This window comes from Cataglyphis hispanica, chromosome 7 (assembly GCF_021464435.1).
Source record: "Cataglyphis hispanica isolate Lineage 1 chromosome 7, ULB_Chis1_1.0, whole genome shotgun sequence".
Classification (NCBI taxonomy): domain Eukaryota; kingdom Metazoa; phylum Arthropoda; class Insecta; order Hymenoptera; family Formicidae; genus Cataglyphis; species Cataglyphis hispanica.
This window is the reverse complement of record NC_065960.1, coordinates 1,430,988-1,458,449: the sequence shown is the minus strand read 5'-3', so window position 1 is coordinate 1,458,449 and position 27,462 is coordinate 1,430,988. Positions and strand designations below refer to the sequence as shown.

The window sequence follows — 27,462 nt, the reverse complement described above, 5'->3', positions numbered from 1 at the left end:
TAATAAATCATATTATCTGTAAACGACACTAAATGTTTCTAAAACTGCACATGCACTTATGTTATTAATAAGAAAAAACATCTCCATTTATAGCATATGATTGATTGCTAAAGAATTAAGAAAACGATCTAGCAAATTCTCGCAAACGGTGAAATAAATTTCCACTTTTCACGTTGCAAAAAAGAACATGTTGTCAAGTATTTAGTTATTTACATATATGACATATATCAACGTGACATATTATCGCCTGGGATAAACGTCATCGACAAACGGAGATCTTCGAATGAATTTTCCAATAAAGAACGATATAGAGAAATATATGTACGCATCTATGATGTATGCATGTATATATATATATATATATATATATATATATATATATATATATATATATATATTCATCATAATGGAAATAGTATATGTATAACGATCTCTGTGCTGCGAAGAAACAGTGTGTAGTTATTTATAATCCATTATTACTGCACACTTTTTGCTTTGTTTATCTAAATATAATGCAAATGTCACATCGGGTTCTACATTGTACTTCGATTGATGAGAAAATAAAATTGAAGCGAAATTAACGGCGACTTTTTATCATACTTTTCTAGCACATAATTTTCTACATGGCGCTATTATTATTATTATTATTATTATTATTATATGTTTTCCTTGATTTATATTTATTATTTTTATTGGCATTTACTCGAAAGAGGATTTTATAATATAATTATAAAGTAATTTCCATATTCTTTTAATGCGTGTATAATTATTTGAAAGAGATTGTTAATATAAATCTTGTGGAGAGAGAATATTAATATATGTCTTTATACATTTTTTCTAGATAATTAATTTACAAATAAAATAAAGCCATTATGAACATAAATTAAAATAACTCTAAAATACAAAAACTGAAAACAATTAAATATCAAATGGCTAGATCATTGAATGCGCATTTATTCAAAATGCTGTTGATCGCGACATCAAAACGGTAAGGAGCGATAGTTGTATGTAAGGGAGAGAAAGCGAATAAAAAAGCATTATACTTGGAACGACAAACAAAGAAAGGAAAGAGAGTAGTTCGACGATCTTGACGAACGCCCAGACATGAATTCTTGGGATAAAAATATCCTCGGGAGAATGCCGCTTCGACAGAACTTCCAAACACGATGCAGCGATGGAAGTACGCAATTATATATGCGCTATATCGAGCGATACTCGGCCGCGATTGACAGCGCCTCGTTAAAGCGATTTCATCCGGAACGTATTATTCGTGGATTCAAAACGATCGATGCTGCCGCCTTCATGGAATTTTTTCGTCACGAGACAAAAGAATTTCACACCATGTAAACCGCATTTCTCTCTCTCTCTCTCTCTCTCTTATAACAAGTAGCTTTTTTTTATCGTCGATTTTATTTATTATTAGATTGTTCCATGTATACGTACACGAATCATTGAGAGACTTGAAAAAATTTCAAATTTAAATGAATTAATTGAAAATTATTTTCTAGGAATTTCAATATGCGTGTATATGTGTGTGTGAAAAATCTAGTAGCTCTTTACCGCTATAAACCCCATATTTAACCATGATTATTTTATTACTTATAATTATTAGATCAAATTCCTTTCAGTAAAACTACAAATTCTAACAAAATATATAATTTTGATTCCAACAAAATTTTTCCAACATGTCACATACCTATAGCTATAACATGATAAAATATATTAAAATAGCTCATTTTTTAAAATAACTCAATTTTAATCACAAATTGCTCAAAATTATCACGTGATAGAGCAATTTTGAATCCAAAATCGTTCAATAAAATGACAATAAATAATAACTCTCTTTCTCGTATTTGAAAAAAAAGTTATTATTTGTTGATTGCGTAATTATCTTCAAACAAATATTGCTAGCAGTTGTGAAATAAATAAACCACGTGAAAAGTGTATATCAATCATATTTCCAATAATATTCCATATAAATAAAATAATATTCACAAATAATAATTTGATTACAATTTAGATATTTAAATATTCTAAAACTTTATTGATCTATTATCGATAAATAGTAACAGCACAAAAAGTCTGTACAACACATATAAATTATTAAAATATTAAATTTTTTGTTTCTATCATAACTGTAATCTCGAAGATTAATAGATAATCTTTAAACCAGAATTAATTGTCAGTCACATGTGCTGTAAATTTATCGGTAAGCGTGATCGCAATCTTCGAAGAATCATGGTGGATTTGTATCCTCGACCGTGTCACCAAATCGCGTGAAACATGCAAATCGAGTCTCTCTCTCTCTCTCTCCCGCTGCGCTTGAGGGAGAAGGGGTGAAATGCGCTCGCGAGAATTCACGCGCCTCGACATCTGGGACGGTTTCGGTAACTCGAAACTGTTCGCGATTTTCGGTGAATCATTTATTCGCACAGCCGAGGATTCACGTTGTATAATTCAGCAAATGCCGAAGTTTGCAGAAGCGACTCGCAGAACGAAACGCTACACAGATATATACGTCACACATACGCGTACGTAAGTCGCGGACGATAGGATTAGCGGACAATGTCGAGCTGCGGCCGTGATCTTTTGGATAGACGAAGCCGGCATCAAAGGAATAACGGGACGAAATCTCGGGATCAATCTTGGTTAAATGCCACGAACCCGAATGGGAAGGATCATGCTGTTTCTGAATGCTTGCCTTGCATCGCACTCTGAACGTGAATTACGCGTTAGATTTGATTATCACATATACATATAAATGTCTATTATGGAATACATAGAACAGAGCATATGTTAATTCTCATTTATCTGATGTATTAAATTATTATGCGAGAGAAACTTATTTTCATCTTTCTAATTTATATCAATATAAGCATATAAGTAATTATCGATTAATAAGTAATTTTGTTGCGAAAAGAAGGATAGAAAAATATTAAGGAAGAAATTCAAAACTTTATCCATCCCACAAGTGATCTTGATTCTTTTAAATATATGTCATTGCTATCTATAAATTTACGCCCATTGCACTCTATTTCGTCATTCTGAATCACAGGGTGCTCTCGATGCGCATTAATAGTTTCGCAGAATCGCGAATAATAATTTATAAATAACATCCCTCTTTAGTCACCCTCGGAAAACATTTTAAATAATTTAAATTAATTGTAAATTAATTAAATATATTGGCATGTTTCCTCTTTTGTAAAAAAAACTGTGTCGCGAGATGTTTGTTCTCGAGAACATTGCCTCGTAGGCAAGATGACTCGGACGATACTCGGAGATAAATCGCGAAATATTTTGCGCACAAAATGTACATGATTCATTACCGTGTATATTCGCGGTCCGAGTTGCGATCGTATCGTGCAAAGAGGCCATAGAGGTAGAGGCGATTAAAACACAAGTTTACAAGTGTCGCGACACCAGGCACGGGAACGCGAGAAACTTGCCCGCGTAGGTAGAGCTTTCTAGTATTTAGGCTTACTAAAGATAGCACAACTCGGCTATAAATCCCAGGGCTCCCTAGTCTCTCTCTCTCTCTCTCTCTCTCTCCTCTCTCGCAGCCGATGTTTTCTTCGGACGAATGACGGTCGTTTCGTACACTATTGTATCGACAGATAAAATATGGTGGATCTCTATATAAGTGCAAAAGTCACTTTTGTTTCTTTTTCTTTTTTTTCTTTAAGGAAACGAAGGTCCATGAAGTGAAAAAAGAATGAGTTTAATAATAAAATGATAATAAAATTATGTATACATGATACAATTAAATGTATTTTTAGTTATATAAATCTTTGTCAATTTTTAAATATTTATTAATTATTTATAATTATTATTTTCAATATCTGTAATATTTATCCATTAAAAATATGATCTTTAAAATTTGAAAAACTTAAAGTGGACTTAATATTAAACCCTCAAAGATATAGTTATCTGTGACAGAATTATCCTATTAATTATCCTAGCGAGAGAATTGATTTGAAATAAAAAGTGCTCTTTGCGGATTTGCAACGTGGATTTACGGGAAGAATCGGCCGATTGGTCTTAAAATCGTCGACCTTAAAATCAGGTTCCGTTTGCGCTGCAAGAAAATCGATCGAAAACTCGACATGCTCGTTAATCGCAAATAATTTGCCCGCGTAACAGCAATCTCCTATAAATAATTTATTGTACGCGATAGTAGGAGTACGGGGTCGGCAAAGCATTGACCGTGATATACTGTAACGCGAATGTTTCAACAGATTTCTATCGCGAGTAATTGTCATGTTACCACGTACGATCTGCGCGTAATTTACATGCGGCTTCGGCCGCTTCCGGGATTTCGAAGGGGCGGAATAAATGTGCTATTAGAGTGCTTTTTCACTGTTCCAGTAATTTCGCTCAACTTACGATGACTCACGTCTTCTCTCGCATCTTCGTTAACGGGAAACGAATATAAAATTTATTTTTGTGATGCTAAGTAAATGCTTATCGTCATTAACATAAAATATCTATAACGCTAAAAAAACTAAAAGAAAAGAATATAATTTAAAATATTTCCTATATTTTTTATATTGTTCAAAAAATTAAAACTGCAAGTATTAGAATTTATTCTAGAATGTTAAAAAAATAATTAATCTTATATTATATTCTATCAAGGGAGTATGAATTTTCGATCACTCCAAATGTTTTTCGCAAAATTGAGAGAAATAGACGAGCTGATTCTCGGGCAAAAAAATCCTGCAGTTGATTGGTAGCGCCGGGATCGTAGAAAAGCTGCCCCCAAATAATCGTCGTTGTATCGAGTTCTTTTCATTCAGTAGTCTTGTTATTTTTTTTTATTGCACCCATGGTGCAATCGAAAGGCTGCGCGCTCCCCGCTGCATTATATACACTGCTTCTACTCGGTGGATTTGCACCGTCAAACGTATAATTGCGTCGTTTGAGACTGAATAATTCTCGAATTGCCGGGAATATCCCGTTTTTCGCATAAAAGACGTAGGCGTGGGATCGCCAGCTTTGCGTACGCTTCTCAACATCAATATATAATCTACTCTTTCTTCCAGCAGCGTCATATGCGTTTCGTCTAAATAATGTTCGTGTTCAGTGTGGAATAAACGTTGGAGATATCAAATTTATTTATTATTCGCGATACAAAAAATATGCTCGTTTAGTTGGACAAATTACAAAAAATGATCGTATTAGCTATATATTAGCAGCTTCAAAGTAATAAAGCAAATTATGGAACAATTCGCTCTTCTGGCTATGATTTACAATTGAAATATTAAAATTGCGTTTATATTACTCTCAAATATGTGAAAACTGAAAATTGAATGTAACATTTTTGAAAATATATTTATCTACGTATTTCGCGAAAACATTTTCGCGAGAGTGCACATCAATTCGCGTTCGTAAATGCATCGTGGCGTTAGCTCATGAATAATTACAATTCATAGAGCACTCACCGCGATGCGCACTTGCCGTTAGGGCCGAAAGGGTTTTCACTCTCTCTCTATCTTTTTCTCTCATGAACCTCGACCTTTTAACCGCAGGTCACGGAGGGAGCTTCGTAGCAGCCCAGTGCCGTAGCATGCCGGCGAGCTGCAGTGCGTGGTGGGGCGCCTCTGAGACACCGCGTCGATCGGCGTCGATCGCCGCCTCCATCTGCTTGGCCGGGCAGCAGCAATCGCTGGTGCATTGCCGCAGGAGAAGAAGAAGAAGACGTGATCGTAGCACGGGAAGCACGGAGCTCGACACCAGCGACCGATGAGCGCGGGGGGGGATGGGGGCTCGGCGTTGGGCCCACCTGCCCGGCTGCCGGGGGCCCAGCCGACTGCCGCGACCCCCTCCACCGCGACCCCCCCCATTGTCGGCCAGCAATCAATCGTCGGTGGTGTCGGTGGCGTACCGGATGCCGCACATTTGGCGAATGCGCATCATCAATCGCCACCGCCGCCCCCGCAGTCGCAGACGGGCCTCGCCGGGGCTGCCGGCGCTGCCTCCAAGTCGGCCCAGAAGAGGCCCGTCAGACGGGGTGGTAAGCCGCCGCCCGACAGGCCCGTCCGGGCGCTCTTCTGTCTCGCCCTCACGAACCCTCTTAGGAAGATGTGCATCAGCGTCGTGGAATGGAAGTATCCTTTGCTCTCGCGAGATTAAAAAGATACGGCTATGCGGAGCGAAGTTTGGCGAACCGATATTTACGCACTCTAACTTTAATAACTGCGCGTTAATCGCTCTTCTAAGCTGACCTTAATTCGAATTTGAATATAATATCGGGATTAATCGTGTTAATGTTGATGACAATTTCCGAAAGAGTTAACGCGCCAACGACTATTCTTATATTTTCCTTAATTCGCTCGATTTTGTCAATTCCTTCAGACCTTTCGAATGGCTCATCCTTATGACGATATTTGCGAACTGCGTCGCTTTGGCCGTCTACACGCCGTATCCTTTTGGCGATTCCAACCTGACCAATCAGTACTTGGTGAGTATACTCGATACAATTTTTATTATCACTTTTATTTTTTAGAATATTTATAGAAATTTTAGAAATTTTATTTTTGTTAAAAAAATTTCATTAAATAAAAATATATATATATATATATATATTTTTTTTCCGTTATTTTTATTTATAGGAACTTCCTCTAAATAAAAGCAGAAATTGAATAGTCTGTGCATGTGTATTATTTTATAACGCGCATCTATATTTAAGTAAAAATAGGAACCTCGAAAGAGACTAAAAATAATCGCGAGCAAACGGCAATCATCCCGTTATGAAAGGCGTCGCCGGGAATCCCTTTGTGCGATTTCAACGAATGCGAAATAAAGCAATGTTATCAATTGTGATATGTACATATATATGTATGTGTCTAAATCGATGAGTGGCCCCATGCAACCAATAAAAGAGTAGCGGTCCCGTTCAACGAACCACGCGAACCTCTATCGAGTTATCGATTTCGAGACGACACTGGCGGGGTTGGTGGCATGAAACTTATTCGAGCTGAACGTTCAATAATTGTTCAATCTTGCTCGAGATCGGCGTGCATGGCACCTCTACAGGGCGCTATAATTGGAAGGCGCAGTTTCATATGTAGGCCGCTGTAGCGCGAGGATTAATCGAGGATACTCCTTTCTCCCTCCCCCTCTCTCCTGGCTGTCGGAAATGACTTGAAAAGTCATTCATAGTTATGAAGGTCGCTCGAGTTCATTAACAGATAAGACTCGCGACATTCGGCTTCAGCATCGCATCAGAACTTGCTACTAAATCACTTATGCACGACGAGAAACGGCTCGTATGTTGTAGCGACAACTCGAAATTGAGTTTTACGTTGTATTATGCGCGTACTAAAGTGGGATCGGCGTGTCGTATCTCAGCAAAGGGTGCGACATCGTTTTGCGTCACTCAAAGGCATCCTTTGCGCGCTAATTGATATCGAGAGGAAACTTCGTCGAGATTGGACTAACGGGAAATTCGCGGGAAAGCTATTCGTGTAAACGCGAAGTGAAGTGAACTGTACAGATCTGTTAATTTAACTTCTCTTTTATCGAGAAAATAGATATACAATTAGTAAACATGCAGAAAGAAAGACGTCATAAATTAAGAATAAATAATAAATGTAAGCAAAATTTGTAAAAAATCCTAAATTATGTAATTAATGAATGCAAAAAGAGATGGGAATCTTGTAAACAGATGGGGAAACAGGCAGATTTCACTCTTTTCACTATAGAAAAATTGTTATTTGTAATTATAAAATCTCTTATAAAATCTGTGGTAAAATATTAATTTATTTTTTTCTGCCACTCTCTGTGTGTGTTATTCTTTCAGCATCCCCCTTTCGAGAAATAGGGAACCGAAAACAATACCTTCGGGAGAGATTCGCAAATCCAGTCGCAAACTCCAAAAAGTCGCAACTTTTAAGATCGATCTCCCTATAAGTCTTCTTTAAAAACTTGCAACTTTTTCAGTCTCCATCCGATACTCAATCGAGATAAAACTCCGACAACTGTGATATCTTTTAGCATCACAAGAATATGAAATTACATCAAATATTCCCAATATATACGTCGCTCCATGTATGTGTGTGTGAAAAGATTTTTATGAATATCCGTTAGTTTTCAAAGATAAAATAATGGAAAAATAATTCATTAACATAAAAAATCATGAAGAAAGTAGTACTCAATTTAAATATGAAATTACTTTTTCTCATTTATACATATGTATACAAAATATACATTTTATATATAATATATTTAAAAATCTTTTAGTGGTAAAGATTTTGCGATCAAACATCGCATTTATAAAGTAATCTCAATCTAATAAAATGCCTTCAAACACAAAATTCCATACAAGTGCTATGAACTAGTACATGCAGCACTCAAAGCGCAAATATATGGCGTAAATCGAATAGTCTAATCTCTCACACAGCATAAAATATTCGTTAGATCCGGACACGATTTGGCATTTAATATCGCAGCCGCGGATCTATTATTCGGCGAGAAGATTTGCGTAATATCTACGGTCCTGGCCTTGCCACCTGCTCTTTCCGTATTTCGCTCACGTGACGGCGAATATTAATTCTCACGTGATTAAGTAAAAAAACCGTGCGTAATACAAATGCATTTTCTAATGAGAGACGATTTAATAATGGAACGTATATGAAGTGAGTGTTAATGAGAAGATCAACAATTAATTAAAGCAATCTAATTTATGGGAACGGTCTTTAGAGAATAAAGTTGACAAGGTATATGAGATGCAAAAAAATTTATCACGTGAATATATGTTTCACTTTTTATTTCACTTGAACATACTCATTAAATCAACAAATCATTTTATTTTCGAATCCTTGAAAATCGAGCTATAAATTTGTCTAAAATATCAGTCAATGTTCATATCTCTTCCAAAAAGAAAAATAAATTCGTAATGCAAGAAATAATAAAGTATTAAAAAGGAGAGCGAGTGAACGAGGGAGAGAGAGAGAGAGAGAGAGAGAGAGAGAGAGAGAGAGAGAGAGAGACAGAGACAGAGAGAGTGAGAAACAACGCGATCCGTCAAAACTTTGGGAACTTTCTACACAACTTTGTGCCCTCAAAGTCACGTAACGGCACGATGCGCCCACGTGTCATGCATCGGCGAGCAATACGAACGATATAATGTGCGCTCGAGCTTATTTCAGCGAACCGATAATCGATCGATTTCGGAAATTAAACGCAATGGATGCCGCGCAGAGAGCAAGAGAGAGAGAGAGATAGTGAGAATCCGTGTCCTCTCTCTGTGGTCGTGTATCCGCACCCTTCAACTTCCCCTTTAACGTCCACTATATCCCCTCTGTATATCTTCTCTCTTCTCGTACGACGGCTTTTTTCCCCACCTCTACGTGTAGCGAGTAAGCGTTCTCTCTTCGGCCTTATTTTTAACCCTCCGCTTCTTCCTTTTGTTTCGCCTGTTTTTTCTCACCAAGGCCTGTACCGTTTTTCCCTCCCTTCCCTTCCCCGTAACCGCAACTATGTCATGCGTCGATTAATCCTTTTGCGCGATGGCCGACGATGCTGCTAGTACTACTACCCGTGAGTCACGCTAATCAGAGGGGGTGATCAATGTCGAAAAGTTAGTCTTCAACTCACTCGTTTTCTAAGGCACACATTTACTTTTGCATTTTTTGTACAATTAAAAGACTATTAAATTACTATTAAATAATTAAATTAAATTACTATTAAACACTATTAAATTCTTAAGAATTGTGATCATTTTCTGTTTTATAAATGTATTCTGTATTTTCTGAATATATTATTCTTGTATTCCGTGAAAATTACATCAGATCCTTTTGCTATGTCGCAGTCGTGAGTTTATCAATTTTTATCATCCATACATGTAACTTCAATCTCCCATCACTTGTAAAATGATATGGTAAAAGTTTCAGAGTGTTATACAGTTCTGCGGCTTATATGATAAGTAATTAATTCCGCGAATTGATAACGAGTTGATCAAAGTTTCGAAATTTCGAGAGAGAGTGTTCTGTTAAAGTCTCTTCGAACTAACCGCGGCGGAATAAAATTAAAGAGATATTAAAACGAGAAAAAAAAAAAAAATAGAAGAAAACAGCAACAGGTTATTCATTGTAGTATAGAGAGAGAGAGAGAGAGAAAGATGCAAGTGTTCACAAGTTCCGTAAAAAAATATCGGCGCGCATTGACACCCTCTTCCGTTTAAACGGCGATCACGTTCTCGTCGTAACTCGTCGTAATCCAACTGCAACGCGACGCTCGTGCTTTAACTGTTTAACGTCCGTGTGCGCAAAACATTGTCTTCTTGGGCTCGTTTTTAATTGCAATTCGCCGCAATTTGTTCCCGTCGCTTTCAATTACCCTCGCTTGATGAAACGTGTCCCGCGACCAAATTGCGGCAGTGCATCTTATCGCTCGATACTTATCAATCGTAGCATCATTACAATTATTTGATTAAGAAAAGTTTCCCGTTTGTAACTTTCGCTTCGAATGCTCTTTTGGAAATAATGGATCGACGCTAATGTCTTCTCCCTATTTTTTGCAACAATTTTTCTTACGTTTTGTTGCAGGAAAAGATAGAGTACATTTTTCTTGTGATTTTTACGGTGGAGTGCGTGATGAAGATCATAGCTTATGGCTTTGTCGCCCATCCGGGAGCTTATCTCCGCAACGGTTGGAATTTGCTGGATTTCACGATAGTCGTAATTGGGTAAGTACATCAGTTTAATAAATCTTCCCATTTATTTAATGTTTTGTCCACAAAAAGATGAAGAATCGATTTTAATTCATGAAAAAAAATGTAAGAAATTTATTTATTTTGATAAAAATAAATTCACGACTAAAATATTTTTATTTATTATATTTACAAATTCAATATATTATTAATCAGATTTGCTGTAATTAAATTAAATTAATATTACAATTAAATACATTAGCGAATTTCCTTTCCAATATATATTCTCATTTACTAACGCATTTCTAAAAGAAACTAAGCTTCTCTAAGTTAAAGATATCTTTCTCTTTAAATATCCGTCTCCTCTTATTTGAAGTTTCTAACGAAAAATTGGACACTTAAGTACGACCTTTCAAAGTTACATTCGACGTTTGTTCTGATAAACTCGTTTTCCTCGAAATTCGATGAGCGAGAATCAATAAAGGTACATATAGCATTTAACAACTTGTATGAATTGCAACCTAATTGGATCAATGTCGATGTAATCGATAGTGCGTGGCGATCATGTATACTTTGCCGTTAGATAATTTGCATCTGTTAATGTTTTCCCGCACACAATATCGATAACGGTCCACCAAAATTCACGAATGGTAGCAGCAAAACTCGATTACCTTGGAATATTCGCTTGGTGATCGATATTGAACATTAATATTAAATATAGAAATAAGTTACTTTCGCAACTCAATATGTTAAAAAAATTCAGGTATAATTATATATAATTATTATATAAAAAATATATATAAGATAATTTCACACATATTATGGGGATAGAGAGGAAAAGGGGAGAAAAAATTATCGATCACTGTTTCTTACAACAGTATCGCAAAAAGCAAGCCCTTTCTAGCAAGCTTTAACATTTATAAGAGATGGAGAGGCGAGTCTTATAAATACTAAAGTGATTTCTCACTGTGTACTAATTATGCAGGAAGCACCTGAACAAAGTTACTCTCTTCTAAGTTATCGGAATATTTTTATGTTTTCACGTATGCATTAAAAAGCCAGCAAACGTAAGTTAAAAAGGCAAACGGAAAAATTGCAAAACTTTATTTTATAAAAAACGCGCACGAAGCTGCGAAGTTGATGAAATTGATTCGAGATTGATTTACGAACAAAAACCACCGGTATATTCGCGGAGCGTAATCGGCACCGGAAGGAAGGAAGGAAGGAAGGAAGGAAGGAAATCGAAAAATTTTCCTCGCGATGGGCGCAATGGAACATTGGCACTCGGATTATAACACACCCGCTGAGGCGGGTTAGAGAATTAATTTGCGATATAATCCAGGCATGCTCGAACGATCGGCCAACGTAATGTCGCCACTCATGCGTGTAAATCAAATCCGGCCCGGTGTAACAACGTGTGCGCGCGATCGGTGATTGAAAATTCATGAACGCCGTTCAAGTCTCGATAATACCCCCAATAGGTCTGCCCCCTCCCCCTCCCCCTCCCTTCTTTACACGGTGGTCGAGCTCCGATCGAGTTTCCATCGTAATTAATATCTCGGCAAATTGCTCCTACACGCGGAGAATTTGTACTCGTGACTATTGACGCGTCGTATATTGGTGTTGAAATAATTCTCGGGAAATGCGTATTTTTTCAAAAGAAAATCATAAAAGATGCGACGCGTTGCGTATATTTGATATTTCGAGGAAAATACTCTGATCCCGCTCTCTTTCAGGAGTTTCCCATAGAAAATTATTAAAGAATCATTAATCGTGATTACATGCGTGCGAGATGCGTATGCCGATATCATAATCCATCCGCGCCAGGATCCCTATACGCATCTATTACCATCACGATATATCGCGTACGCGTTATTATATATACATGATGTAAATAATAATACCCTATTTACGCGATCACATCGATTTTTGTAGAGTAAAGAGATGAGAGAGAAGCCGCACAGACACACGCGCGCGTGTTATATAAAAGTGAGAAATTGACAAGCAGAGCATGTCGAAATCAAACCATCCTCGCGCCGTTTCCTCCGCTTAATGATTCGCGACGCAAATTTATTTACTCCGCGCGGAGGACTGTTCGCGAAAAATCTATCCCGGATTACGGCGTTTCGTTATCGACAAGCTAGTAACTGTCTACCTATTTTCGCAAAGCGCACGCTTCGCATATAACCGACATGACGTGGTGCTTCCTCTCCCGCCTGATAACTTTATCGCTCTCGGTTAACGACACGGCGAATCGATCCGTCTTAATGTCCCGCGGGAGAGAACATGCGCATCCACATCTTTCTCTCTTTCTCTTCCACCCTGCAAAGCGGCCGTTATGCAAGAGCCATTATTCAAATCACATGCAGCCTAATGTACATGAGGAAAATGCAGTCGTCGGTAACATTCGAAATTGTCTCATCGGACGAGATCGTTTCTTTCCGGTCGGCGAATTCATTCGGTTCGTTTGCGATAACGTCATAAACTTGGATCCGTTGAATATTTGCGGATAATTTAAAAACGTGATGTTACAAAAAATTAATTGCTATCAAATGTGTGATAATTTCGGAGAAGGGTATTTAAAAAAAAAAAAAAAAAAAGATCGCGATACCTCTTGTTTGTTTAAGGAGGAAAGAAAGCTTCCGTTTCCTCCTTTTATGCCTCATAAACGTTCTCATAAATGCCGCCATAACATTTATAATACTATTAGCCTTGGCACAGAAAGCTCTTTCCTTCAGGGACAAATTATCTTCTGGGAAAATGACTTTCAGCCTATATTATGAAGTATCAATTTTATCATCAAGTCGTTAATCCTTATTTGCCTGCTGTATAAAAAACATTTTTGCCTTTCTCTTTGTAGGATGATAAGCACGGTGCTAATGATGCTCATGAAGGAGGGTTTCGACATCAAGGCCTTAAGGGCGTTCCGTGTTCTGCGTCCTCTCAGGCTGGTTTCCGGTGTTCCAAGTAAGACTTTTCGCTCAAAATATCGATTTTGTCGCGAGTAACATCAAGAAAATAAGCGAATTAAATTGCACTTGGACACAATCTATGAAATGTCAAGATACACTATTTAATTGTTTAAAGAATTAATAATAATTAATGTATGTATGTGAGAGAGAGAGAGAGAGAGATAATTGACAGAGATAAATCGATTCGTCATCTATGTAGGTCTTCAGGTGGTCCTAAACTCTATTTTGAGGGCGATGGTACCACTTTTGCACATTGCTTTATTAGTTCTCTTCGTCATCATCATTTACGCCATCATCGGCCTCGAGCTGTTCTCTGGGAAGATGCACAAAACATGCAGGAACAACCTAACTAGTAAGTGCATACTCCAGGATTGCTACGTGCCCCGATAAAAATTTTACGGATAACGTGCTTGGCAACAGCAACTCTCACGATGGCGAACGTATCGTGGATCGATGTTTGCGCGGATACTCTCAAATTTATTAAATTTTGAATCCCGAATCTCTCTCTGACTCAGATATTTGGTCAAGAAATTCAATTTAGATATTATCTTATATAATGTCATTTTGTATAACTAATTTATTTGCCATATGTAACGAAAAATTAACAATATTTCCGAAAAGGCGAATCTTTCTAAATTCTTTATTAAATCTAAACTAACAATAAATTTAAATATATATATATATATATATATATATATATATATATATATATATAGAATATATGGAAAGTTTGTCTGTATTCGTCATAAAAAATTAATGAGAAGTTAAAATGCGAAATGTTGCTTGGAATCTGTTAGATTATTTAGAAATCGCGTTTGATCTTGATAAGGGTTACCCCCGTGGGATTCGACGAAAAAAATAGGATACGTCGGGACCGAGAAATGGCAAAAGACGGAGGAAGGAGATTTGGCGAGAGGCTCTGAGGGGGAACTCCCAGCTTAGCCTCTTAACATACTTTACGCCGGGACGGCTATTTTAGATATGATTCAGCTCCGTGAGACGCGGACACGAAACTAACATCTAATTATTATTAGCGCGAGAAACTCGCGCGCTTGCGACTTGCGTGCCGCACGGCAAACAGCTGATTCACGGGAATGCGTAAAATAGCGGGTGGACGTCGCCGGGCCCGGGCGATACAGATGCGAACATAAAGATGCGTCGAGATGCGACGAGGAAGAGAGAGAAAGAGAGAGAAGACAAATTCGTGTCACAAGTTTCTTTTCGATAGTTACACAACTTTTTTTCTTCTAGTTTTTTTTTTTTTTTTTCTTATCTCTGTGTAAAGTAAATAGAATTAATTTATATTAATGATTATTAATTGATATATTGTGTTTTTATGTATTATTTGTATTCTTTATGTTCTATCATTTTCATGTAAATGTATAACATCGTAAAAAATCATCAATGTTAATCTCTAAATAATCAATTAGAATAATTGTGCTTTCACTAATTAAAATTTGTGTTAATTACCTTTTTATTACATGCTATATATTTTTTTACTCTTTATTTATGTGTACTATTTGTATGAAAATTAATTATATTCATTATTTTAATTTGGTAAAGAGATCCAGATACGATTTGCCATGTTGATGAGTTGGCTCAAGTGTATTTAAAGTTTAACGAAGCAACGGGCTTAATGAAGCTCCTTTAATTCTCCCTTATGGGAGAAGCACGAGACAGAAAGATCGATAAATCGCGTTAGCGGAGGAGAAAAAGTGTTAGTCTCGAGCCACTTTGCAGATAGATATATATTATGTATAGAGAGTAGTAATATACAGTAATATGCAAACATTTTAACGGTATATTACGACAAACGTCAAACTCGCTGCTCTCGGAATCAATTAGAAGTTTTTAGAGCGCTTATATACGACGGCCGATCTTATTACGGCTCCCCCGTTTATCCCATCTAGATTAAAAAAAATCGATTCATCTTTGTATCGCAGACGAGATAATGGACAATCCGGTACCTTGCGGCGAGATGGGCTACCAATGCTCTGTCCTCGGAGCCGACTATCATTGCAGCAAACAATTCTGGGAGGGTCCCAACTACGGTATCACGAATTTCGACAATTTTGGACTGGCCATGCTTACCGTCTTCCAATGCGTCACTCTCGAAGGATGGACGGACGTGCTTTATAATGTAAAATTTCTCATACGCGATATCTCGTCAAATGAAATTTTCACGGGGAAAACGTAGATTCACGTTATACTTGAAAGAAAATATCTCTAACGCATTCGAATCTCGTAAAAAAAAAAAAAAAACACTTTAAAAATGATTCTGACCTAATCTTTCAGGTTTGTTCAAAATTCCAGGAAATATTAGAGAATCTTTAGATTGATTTATTATTATTATTGATTTAATGATTTATATTCGTACAATGAAGAAGAAAAAATAAAGAATCTAACAGTGAGCCTATTAATTTTACGTGTAAATCAAAATTAATCATCAAAAACCAGACTAGTTTTTCTTTATCTTTATCATCATAATTACATTTGATTTAGATCGAGGATGCAATGGGAAGCTCGTGGCAATGGATTTATTTCATCTCGATGGTCATCCTAGGAGCTTTCTTCGTGATGAATCTAATTCTCGGTGTGTTATCCGGGTAAGTGTGGGAAGAAATTTTATTTTGTAAAAAGTCTTTATCGCGGCAAAGGGAATTTTTAAAAAGAAAATACGCGGTTCTTACTTAGTTCATTATATCTTATAAAATATTGAGAATGATAATTTTCAATATTATATATGTTTCATCGAAACGTAAGTATGCAGAGGTAACGATATCATATCCTCTCGATTCTTTCAAAGGATATAAACCATTGGCTTGCGATATCTATCCTCGTGGAGTTCTACTACTCTCCATGTGAGGGGACGAGATAAAAATATCTTTTTCTTAGGTTCATATACATGTACACACGCACACACTCCATTGCGTATCGGTAAAGGATGCGCGGCTAATCGAGGCGTGAAAACGATATCGATGATAAGCGCGATTTAACTTCCTTCCCTTTTTACGTTTTATCCATCGTTTAACGCAACGCACGCAAAAACACTGTCATTATCGGAAACATCGCAACACACATGTTCGAAATACGTTTCATCATAGACTGCTCGAAAATTAGCCTGTCGTCAAAATGTCAATGGGATGTTTTAAGCGTGCTTGCTTCCTCAGAGAAGCGATAAGGAAATCGGGAAAAACGTAATTAAAATCTCCCTTGGTTCGATTTGTGTGAATAGAATATCTTATATGTTAAAATTCATGTCGCCGAACGAAAACTTTTAATCGGAGTGCGCTTTCATCAAAGAGAAGTGTTACTCTTCGAATAATTGGATCCTTAGATTGCTGTTTTTCCATTTTTTTTTCATAAAAAGGAAAAATTGTAAGCGAGAAGAAGAGTCTTTTCACAATTTCTCGATATACGCGTGGATGCATTTACAAAGTCATGTTCGTTTGTCGAGTGAGAGATCGAAGCAAGCACGGGCGAATGAAGGGAAAACCTTTCCCTGCTTCTTTTCCCATCCTTTTTCACGCCCGGCTCGATTTCCGTTTCATCGCCTTTCAATGTTTCAATTACGCGCCTGTCGCGTACCTCTAATCACAACGCGACGCGATTGTATGTGCACTCTGTCTCATTTTTGGTACAGTGAATTCTCCAAGGAGAGAGAGAAGGCAAAGGCGCGTGGTGACTTTCATAAGCTCAGGGAGAAACAGCAGATAGAGGACGATCTCAGGGGTTATCTCGACTGGATAACGCAGGCCGAGGACATCGAGCCGGAGACTGATGAACCGAAGCAAGACGGAAAAAGTATGTATTGGATAAAAAAATTTATAAATATATATATATATATATATATATATTTTATTATATTTAATTATTTTTAATTAATAAAAATATAAATTTATGTATTGAAAATAATTGGATATTTATAAATATTTCAATAATTTTTAATTATTTTTCACATATTCTACACATTTCTAAAAAAAAAAAAAATAGAATATATCGGAAGCAACTATATATTTATGTAAAATAATTTTTGGACAAAAAGAAATTTGTATTGAGTAATTTTTCGATGTTCCCATATATATCGCAATATTTACGCAACTAAATTCACACAATATTTATGTAAATGAGTATATAGTTGCGAATAATCTGAATTTGGGACGTTGTTCATTAAACTAAATTCTGCGAGATGAAATAACTTACTCTCCCTAGTTATGAGATGCTAATTAATTGACGGAGTTTGATATTATATAGCGAAGCTGCAAAACGAAATAGAGAGCACGGATCAATTGGAGGGTGATGAAGAAGGTATCCAACAAGAGTCCGCTTGGAAAAAGAAGAAACGAGACTTAGAGAGGTAATCGATTTTTGCGGAAAAATCCCTTTTCAAAATTTCTATCTTTTTAAGAAATTACATTTTAAGAAATATAAAAGCCGCGCGATAGAGAGCCATCGTCGCAAATATTTCGGCATTTTACGTTCTGTGTGTGTGTGTGTGTGTGTGTGTTAGACTTGAGAAAATTCCTCCTCTGAAATACCATCGCGGAATTGTTACGCGTATGTATACATGAAGCGTCTTAATGGAGATCAAAGCGTCATTTATCCGAAAGTTCAAACAAGTTTGCTAAGCGCTCGTATAAACGCAACCGAGTGGGCGAAAGTGCAAGCTTTAAACTTACATTCGCGCATTGTGATGCGAATTTGCAGAGTGAACAGGCGGATGCGAAGAGCTTGCCGAAAGGCAGTGAAGTCCCAGGTCTTCTATTGGCTCATCATAGTTCTGGTTTTCTTGAATACTGGCGTTCTCGCCACAGAGCATTACAATCAGCCGCATTGGTTGGACAATTTTCAAGGTAAATATCGTCTCTTGCTGCTTGCTTAGCGAAAATAAAATCGACTTAACGTGTATTTGCCTTTAATTATAAACCGCACCGGCCCCTCTAGTAATGCGTTTCGTAACGTGAGCATCTTTCGTTTGTCATCAGAATACACGAACATGTTCTTCATCGTACTCTTCTCCATGGAGATGATGTTGAAGATGTACAGTTTAGGTTTTCAGGTGAGTAATCTCGTCGCTTATTTTTCCATGATTTTCCTTTATTGACATGGAAAATATAACGTAAAGTTATAATATTATTAATAATTAATAAATATTAATGTCATACATTATTTAATTCATTTTAATTCTTTTTCTCGTTGAATAAAGAAAGATGCATATAAATATTTTTTCTTCAAATATCTTGAACGTTCTTAATCTTCGGCTACTATAATTTATTTCGCAGGGTTATTTCGTCTCGTTGTTCAATCGTTTCGACTGTTTCGTCGTGATCGGCTCGATCACCGAAATGATACTTACACGTACACAGGTCATGCCACCTCTTGGCATTTCCGTGCTTCGTTGCGTCCGATTGCTCAGGGTATTCAAAGTAACAAAGTGAGTACTTCTCTCTTCGAGATATAATTTATATTCAGCCTAACTCTTGTAAAATTAAGTCACAACGATATTTAACATGACGATGTAATACGAGAATATTCCGGGAAACGCGAAGCTTTGACATTCGACAAGATATATAAGATGCGTTATTTTTCTCTCTTTGCAGATATTGGAGATCACTATCGAATTTAGTCGCCTCTCTACTGAACTCGATACAATCGATCGCCTCGCTGCTGCTCCTGCTTTTTCTTTTCATCGTCATCTTCGCTCTTCTGGGCATGCAGGTAGATTTAACACGAAGACGTAGCAAGGCGAAAACACATGTACACACGATTCACTTATTCCTTCAACGTTTATTCTTCGAATAGGTCTTTGGTGGAAAATTCAATTTCAACGATAATGAGGAAAAGACGCGTCACAATTTTGACAGCTTCTGGCAGAGTTTGCTCACCGTATTTCAGGTATTCGATCATCCTGTAAGGAAGGAGCGTGGAATATTTAAAAAAAATGTTGCATCTACTCGCTTTATTCATCGCGAAGATATATAAATTTCGCTCCCTATTTTCGGCTTACTATATTTTTCTCCTTTATTTTCTCTACGCTTCTAAAAATAACATTCGATTTCTGCATTTCCCAGATATTAACCGGCGAGGACTGGAATGCTGTGATGTACGTCGGTATTCAAGCTTATGGCGGCGTCGCCAGTTTCGGCGTGCTCGCCTGCGTTTACTTCATTATCCTCTTCATATGCGGCAACTGTATCCTTTATCAAAAAGAGATGAATTCGACGAGTAATCGTCATCACTTATCCTTCTCGCGCATTTTAAATCGCGTCCGCTCAATGTAATATCGATCCGACCTGATTTAATAAATTTTAATCGATCCTTGACGAAGATAGCAATGCAGATATCCTCTTGAACGTCTTCTTGGCTATCGCCGTCGACAATCTCGCTGATGCCGAGTCTCTAACTGCCATCGAGAAGGAGGCTGAGGAGGAGGTAAGTTTCGTTTCAATATAGTATATATGTAATACATAATATATTAGATTGTTGATGATTTCGCAGACATGATGCGAATCCAATATGGATCCCATAATCTCTCTCGTTACATTCGCTCAAGCGTGAAAATTTCATATTAAGAAAATTATCTTGCTTTTCTCTTGTCAGAATTAAAGACGCATTAATAAAAATCGTATTTAAAAAAAAAAATGATAATTCTTGCAATTATTATATGTTCAAATATTCTTTCTATCTTTATACTTTAGTCCATTAAAAGTCACGCTTTTTAATTTACAAAATTAATGAATAATATTGAAGTATATAATCACACATACACACACGTGCCATTCGTCGATATAAAAAAAAAAAAAATATCGGAGCAATAAATACGCGTGTATACATCATTGCTTTCCTGAAAAATTTCAAGATTGTTTCAATTCTCTCAAACGAACTATTTCTTCCGGATTTCCATAAACGATCAGGTTAATTTGGCTCTATCTCTCAAGAGAAGCGTCTTTTACGTCGCACGAAGCATTTGCGAAAAATGAATATCACGAGACGCATTATGGATATGCGAATCCGCTCGAATGAGTCTAAAGACATGAGGACAAAACGACGCCTACCTTCTGGTAAATGAGCGTCGGGTTTAATGTTTGTGCAGCGATAAAAAGAATGTCGTTTCAATTTTCTTCTACTGTACTATGTTGCGTCGACGATGGCACGCGTGAAACTATCAAACTTATCGGGATTCTATCCCATAAAATTGATCCACCCTATAATATTCGCCCGATAAATTAATATCATTCTTTTCGTGTAAAAGAAAACGCCCTAATATTAGAAATCAAATAATGTCTTCTAAAATCCCATTAATTTTTAATGGTAGATTATTTCATCAATCACTCGTATCGATTCTATTCTAAAATAGAATTTTAATTACAAGTTACATGAAGTTATAATACTCCCTGGAAGAAGTTCTTTAAAAAAAAAAGATTGACTCTTCAAATTCATTAAAGAATATCGTGTTAGAATTATAGTAGAGATTTTACAGTAATTTTTATAACAGTAAAACAAAAAAATATTGATTTAAATAAATGGATATAAAAATTATTATCAGTGTTATATCAAGAAATCTGGAAAAATGGCTGTACATAACATGCGACTTTTTTTATCAAATGTATAGCTGTTGTAATTTACGCGATGCAAGCAATGCAATTTTACCATGTAGGGTAATTTAAAACCGCATCGCGCAAAAAGTTCGAAAGCTGATTAATCATACTTCCAACAGTAGAACAACATTGATAAAAAACTGTCGAATGCGCCGCGAAAATTCTACGCCGCTGTAAAGCATACGTTTCTTTAACAACGTACAATTTTCGTTGCATTAAAAATTGTAATAAAGAATTTGTTATCCATTTCGTCGCTTTATGCAATTTCTCTACTCAATATTTTTAACAAATTTCCGCACATATTCAATATATATATTATATTTATACTTTTAATATTATTTTTTCTCACACATTTTTTCACACACACACACACACACACACACACATATATAAATTATAATATATGTATAAATTTTTATGTACACTTTTTCACACTTTTTAATAATAAAAACATATAAGTTATATGATGATGAATAAAATATACTGCATAGCATTCCTACTGTTGTTTATCAATCTGACAAATAATGAAGAAAGTATATGGCTTTCTTTTACAATGCAAGTTGCACCTCATTACACTTTTAAACCATGAGATTGCGGTAATAAAAAAATTTACTGCTCTCTGTCGAATTAAATTTTTTATTACGAATGTTTATATCACGTTCGTCTTACGGTTTATGGGGATGGAGAAAAAAGAATTCTCACGTTTTTATGCAAACAAATGGACATATTTTTATCAAATAGATATGTAGAAATATTAATGAGATATAATTAATTTGTAAATTCAGCAAGTGACATTAACGATCATAAATCACATATTTGTATAGGTATGATACATATGTATTGTATTTCTATATGTACAATATTGTATATTCTTATTTATCGATTTGCAGCAAGAACTTCTTATATAACAATGATATCAATCGTCAGTGTATCTACAATGTTAACTATAAAATTTAATTAGACGGAAATAGATGTTTCCTGATATTATTCAGCACACAAAAGTACTAATCCAATTCTTTATTCAAAGCTTTCACAGATTTTTATTTTAATTTCATAAATGCTTTATATCTTCGAAGTTTCGAAAACGCGCAGTTGTATTTTATCGGAATACTTTTTGCACGAAATCATCATAGTGATTGCTTTCGATTGAGAATCACTTGACAGATAATCTCCCCTTTCGGCCTTTTAGGCGGAGAAAAATAAATCTCGCAGCGGTTCACCGACAAGGGACGAAGTCAGCGGTGAGGCCGGCGATGATGGTGGCGAGGGGACCGGTGGGGAGGACGAGGGCGCTGGTACAGATCTCGAACAGGATCCTAACGAGACAATGGAGGACTACGAAGCCGCACTCGATACCGAAACGTAAGCCCTTTTCTCGCGTAACGTGGCGCGAGTTATAATAACAGCAGCATTATTACATCGACAAGAGATTAGAGAGCAGTTATTGCGTGCACATCCTTCTCCCCTCTCTCTTTATGCACTATTATTATGGTCGGTAATGCATGGAAGGATTTAGAGCGCAAGAGCCTAGAACGATAATCGCGATTTAAAGACTAACAACTCGGTACATCGTAATTAATTATGCCCTTTTGTCAGCAATTATTGAATTTTCAAAATGCTACATTATTAAAAACTTTATTAAGAAATTTAGTGATTTTTTTTTAATAATGAGATTTTAATTATCACGATATATATTAATGATTTATAACTATAGATCAAATAATTTTCGTAAAGATATATATAATTAAAGATTTCTACTTTTTTTCCATGACAATAAATATATATAAATATATATATTCCTCTATTATTATAGATTCCAAATAAAATTTGAAAAGAATGCCACAGTCAAATTCATAGATATTAATTTTGAAAAAATCAAGCTTATTTTTATATGTTGTTTAATTATCGCTGATTATAGATCGGAGAAAAGCGAGGAAATGAATACGCACAAAGTGCGACTCAACATTGAGTCCGACGAAGAAGTGGAAGAAGAAGAAGAAGAAGAGGAAGGTGAACAAGAGGAAATGCAAGGTGCTTTTATTATCTGAATTTTCCTACACTTGTTTCAGAATTTAATAATAAAAAATAATATGATATTTTTCGCGTTTATGGTTTTAAGATATAAATATTTCTGATATAGAAATGTTAAGCTGAATGAAATAAAAATATTTGTAAAAAAAAACGAGATCAAATTCTTTTTCAGATGACGGACAAGAGGTATCGGCGAGGCCGCGAAGAATGTCCGAGTACAACATGGCGACCAAAAAGGAACCGATACCGGCTGGTTCGGCTTTCTTCATTTTTTCAAGCACCAATAGGTATAGAGAAAAGCTTCTTGCAAATTTTTATTTTCCAATAATAATAATAAAGACGAAAGCTAATTTGATCTCATAAAATTTCCTAAATTTTTTCCGAATTTCTCTCTTTCAAGCATCTCACTTCGATCGTGTGTCTTTTTTCAATTGTTTTGCAGATTTCGCATCTTCTGCCATTGGTTCTGCAATCACAGTTACTTCAGCAATGTGATATTGATCTGCATTATGATTTCCTCCGCCATGTTGGCCGCCGAGGATCCGCTGAGAGCCTCGTCGGACAGGAATCAGGTATTTCAATTGTGTTAAAAGATAAATCGAGAGACGTTGATTCTTTTTTCTAGTAACGCCGTTTTCTCAAAACTTCAAACACGAAGTTATTGAGAAATATCAACACAAAAATAATCTGCGAAATAAATGTGGCGTATATATATATGTCTGATATGTTACAGATATTGAATTACTTTGATTACTTTTTTACTACTGTCTTCACGATCGAAATCTGTCTCAAAATGGTCTCATACGGCTTCATCATCCACGAGGGCGCGTTTTGCCGGTCGGCTTTTAATCTGCTCGATCTCCTCGTCGTTTGCGCCTCTCTAGTTTCCATGACTGTCAGGTATATATATCTATATGTATTTTCTTTACTACAATTCATCTTCTTTTTATTACATATCAATATTTCTACAGCAGTCAACCAATGCAAGTAAAAAGTAAAAAAATATTGTTTAACTATCCATACTATCTATGATTATAATTATCTGTCGAATTTTTCATCAAGACACTATATATAATTTTATATCTATTTATAATTATAATTGTGCAATTTTTCATATCATAATATCATATGAAAGTTATATGAATTATGAATAAAAATCAGAGTTTTATGAAAAAAAGTTTTATTATTTAAAAGCTAAAGCAAGCTTTATTAATTTAATCTAAGCATTAGTATAATTTAGTATAATTTCTTTCATCGCGTTTATTTTATATTAATACAATTACTTTTATTGTATATATTTTTATATATTTGCAGCTCTGGCGCGTTCTCCTTCATCAAGGTGCTCCGTGTACTTCGTGTCTTGAGGCCGCTGCGTGCCATCAATCGCGCCAAGGGATTAAAGGTATCTCTTTCATTTGTCTCACCTATCCGCAAGTCCGCTAAAACCGGCCCGATTCACACAACATACGCGTCCTTACAGTAGAACGTAATAATAACGCCAGAGGCATAATACATACCGTAATGTCTACAGCCAGCTAAATTAAAGAGTACGCTCCCGTTAGTCCGACCGTGATTGCCATGCGAAGTCGCGATTATTCAATAGAAATGGTGGAAGAGCGCCGAGCTAACTTTGAAAAAAGCGGGCAAACGAGCTATTTCCGTTACTACGCATATCAAGAATTCGTATGACGCGACAATTTATTTTACACGCAAGCTACGAATATTATTTATCATCAATTTCTTTTTTCTAACCGATCAACAAAAGCCTCCGTAGCTATTTCTTCGCACATGGATGTTAAAAAGACGTATAGTATTCTTTCATTTTTAAAATTGAGAAATAATCTCGAATTCCTAATTAAAGAAATTTAAAGCTCGAGAGATACGGATTTTCATTCGCTCTCTACGACGACAATGCTTTCCGCGACTTTCTCGAGAGAGAGCTACTCGAACTCGTCGCCGAGAAAATACGCGCTAAGATCGCTTAAAAAGCGTTTTAACGCGATAATTTCCATCTCTCCATCTCACCGAAGGGCGAATATATATATTATAAATTAATGTTGTGAACCCAGCACGTAGTACAGTGCGTCATCGTAGCGGTAAAGACTATCGGAAACATAGTCCTCGTCACCAGCCTCCTGCAGTTCGTGTTCGCCGTCATTGGCGTACAGCTCTTCAAGGTAGGATATCGGGCCCCGATACACCGACACGGCCTCGAAAAAGCTCTTCTCCGAACCTCTTGTAGTATACACTAGAGTGGCATAATGTTTTATCAATTGATACTCTCCCCCTCCCCGACCCTCCGCCACCCTACTCCGTTTTCTAAAAAAAAAAAATATTTTTCGGCTAAACTCCCATCTCCTTTCCGTCTCCCTCTTTCTCTCTCTCTTTCTCTCAATACCAGACTTCAACATTTATTCATCCGTTTGTCCACACATTTTTTTAATGCAATCTCAGCCAGAAAAAAATGCCAGAATAATTCACCATCACCCATATATATATTTACACCACTACTACTATTACAACTGTTACCTAGCTACGCCTTTGCTCGATATCTCGGCAGCTTCTTCGACGATTATTTCCGCTCTATTGTGAAATACGCAGTTAAGTTTCGTAATCGATTAACGATTGTTTCCGCGAGCATTTATTATCCATATAGGTTGAAGTGATCTTGACGGGGGAGCACAATTAAACCTGTCTGTTTTTCGAGAGAACGTATGCGTTCAAACGCTTCTCGCTTTACAATTAAATCAAATATTTATATTATGCATTTTTCCTGCACACTGGATTTTTAGCGCACGTGACTTTGACGATTTTTATTACACCGATTTTTGCACCACCTTCATACACGTTTGCGTGGATACATACGATCCGGATAAGATTTCATCAATGATCATCGCTGAAAGCTTTCATAGAATATCCGAGTGCGCGACAATGTCGATACGGATCGATGATTCCCGCGCGATTCCGCACCAAGCTACGGAATTAACGAATCCATGGTCCAATTAAAGAGAACATTCCCGATTCTGACATATATCGATATGTGCGCGCGCGAAAACGACACGTGGGAAAATAATCGTCGGAGTGGCGCGAGCACGAGGCGAATGTTGTTTTCTCTGACAGATGCACCTCTGGGTACCCTCCCCACCCCCCCCCACCCTCTGTAAAACAAGCTGTTTTTTGGCGTGTAATTTACTCATTAATTGGGTTTCTTGTCTCGACACTCTCCCCGAAATCTCTCACTGAGGCCTCACGATTCTGTTCTTTTTTTTTTTTTGTGTTTCCCTCTGTATAAGATTGTATATCAGCGCCCCGTTTATTATCGGAGGTCAATTTGATTGTTCGCCTTTATTGTCCCGTTTTTTACATTGATATAGCTTATTCAATAATAAACCGATGTTGGATCGTTCAATAATCGCGTCATTCATGTATGTATAACTTGATGATCCTTTTATTTCTATATAATCTATCTTTTTTTTTTAATAAACAATGCATTTATAAATGTCCAGAAAATACCGCAGTAAAATTGTATATTAAATATTTTTTTAAATAACGAGAAGAGAAGAAAAAGAATAAGTTTTTATCAATTGAAAAGATTTATTATGATGGAATAAAGAGATAATCTTTCATATAATAGACTATATACTGTGTAATAAGTTTATATATTTATTTCTATATATTATTTTGCTACGTCAAAATTGGGCCAAGTACTTACTTAAAATTTGAAAAAAAAAAAAAAAACACGAAAGAGTTTTATTTGAAATTTATTTGAAAAACTTTCTCGTCTTCAATCAAATTACCTTACACGCTATAAAGCCATTTATGCTTCAATACACTTGATAATATATAGTCTTCAATTTAGTATGAAAGCAGATTTTTAGTGACAGTTTCCGATAATTTAATTAAGAAATGTGATCTATTGTTTCTTTGGATGTATATAATCCAAATCATAATAGAGATACATCAATAGATATATGCATGTCGTTTTGAATGTTGAATCGAGTTCCCAGAAATATACAAAAAATTCACATCATTGTGTTATCATTCGTTGATAGCATTAGAGCAAGGGAAAAGAAACGCTGTTGTGATTTTGCGTTTGTAAAAAAACTGAAAAAAAAAAAAACACGAATATCGTTCTCACTAGATCGTTAGACTATAAAAACAAAAACAGCACGAGAAATATTATATCGCAATTTTTACGTACGTATGTATGTAC

General features: G+C 36.1%; 1 protein-coding gene across 2 annotated transcripts in view; it reads left to right on the top strand.

The window, feature by feature from the left end:
• LOC126850891 (muscle calcium channel subunit alpha-1) overlaps nucleotides 1–27,462 on the top strand; it is a 61,124-nt gene that overhangs the window by 9,419 nt on the left and 24,243 nt on the right. For both annotated transcript variants that reach the window (XM_050594333.1, XM_050594334.1), the window contains exons 2-24: nucleotides 5,526–6,104; nucleotides 6,352–6,457; nucleotides 10,545–10,684; nucleotides 13,509–13,615; nucleotides 13,820–13,972; nucleotides 15,564–15,760; nucleotides 16,123–16,226; nucleotides 17,264–17,424; nucleotides 17,875–17,977; nucleotides 18,328–18,473; nucleotides 18,606–18,679; nucleotides 18,903–19,054; nucleotides 19,221–19,338; nucleotides 19,423–19,515; nucleotides 19,692–19,812; nucleotides 19,961–20,052; nucleotides 22,408–22,580; nucleotides 23,137–23,249; nucleotides 23,422–23,536; nucleotides 23,692–23,821; nucleotides 23,983–24,149; nucleotides 24,564–24,651; nucleotides 25,319–25,426. In XM_050594333.1, the coding sequence (XP_050450290.1) occupies nucleotides 5,740–6,104; nucleotides 6,352–6,457; nucleotides 10,545–10,684; nucleotides 13,509–13,615; nucleotides 13,820–13,972; nucleotides 15,564–15,760; nucleotides 16,123–16,226; nucleotides 17,264–17,424; nucleotides 17,875–17,977; nucleotides 18,328–18,473; nucleotides 18,606–18,679; nucleotides 18,903–19,054; nucleotides 19,221–19,338; nucleotides 19,423–19,515; nucleotides 19,692–19,812; nucleotides 19,961–20,052; nucleotides 22,408–22,580; nucleotides 23,137–23,249; nucleotides 23,422–23,536; nucleotides 23,692–23,821; nucleotides 23,983–24,149; nucleotides 24,564–24,651; nucleotides 25,319–25,426 (3,126 nt within the window). In that variant the 5' untranslated portion in view covers nucleotides 5,526–5,739. The remainder of the gene's footprint in view (nucleotides 1–5,525; nucleotides 6,105–6,351; nucleotides 6,458–10,544; nucleotides 10,685–13,508; nucleotides 13,616–13,819; nucleotides 13,973–15,563; nucleotides 15,761–16,122; nucleotides 16,227–17,263; nucleotides 17,425–17,874; nucleotides 17,978–18,327; nucleotides 18,474–18,605; nucleotides 18,680–18,902; nucleotides 19,055–19,220; nucleotides 19,339–19,422; nucleotides 19,516–19,691; nucleotides 19,813–19,960; nucleotides 20,053–22,407; nucleotides 22,581–23,136; nucleotides 23,250–23,421; nucleotides 23,537–23,691; nucleotides 23,822–23,982; nucleotides 24,150–24,563; nucleotides 24,652–25,318; nucleotides 25,427–27,462) is intronic.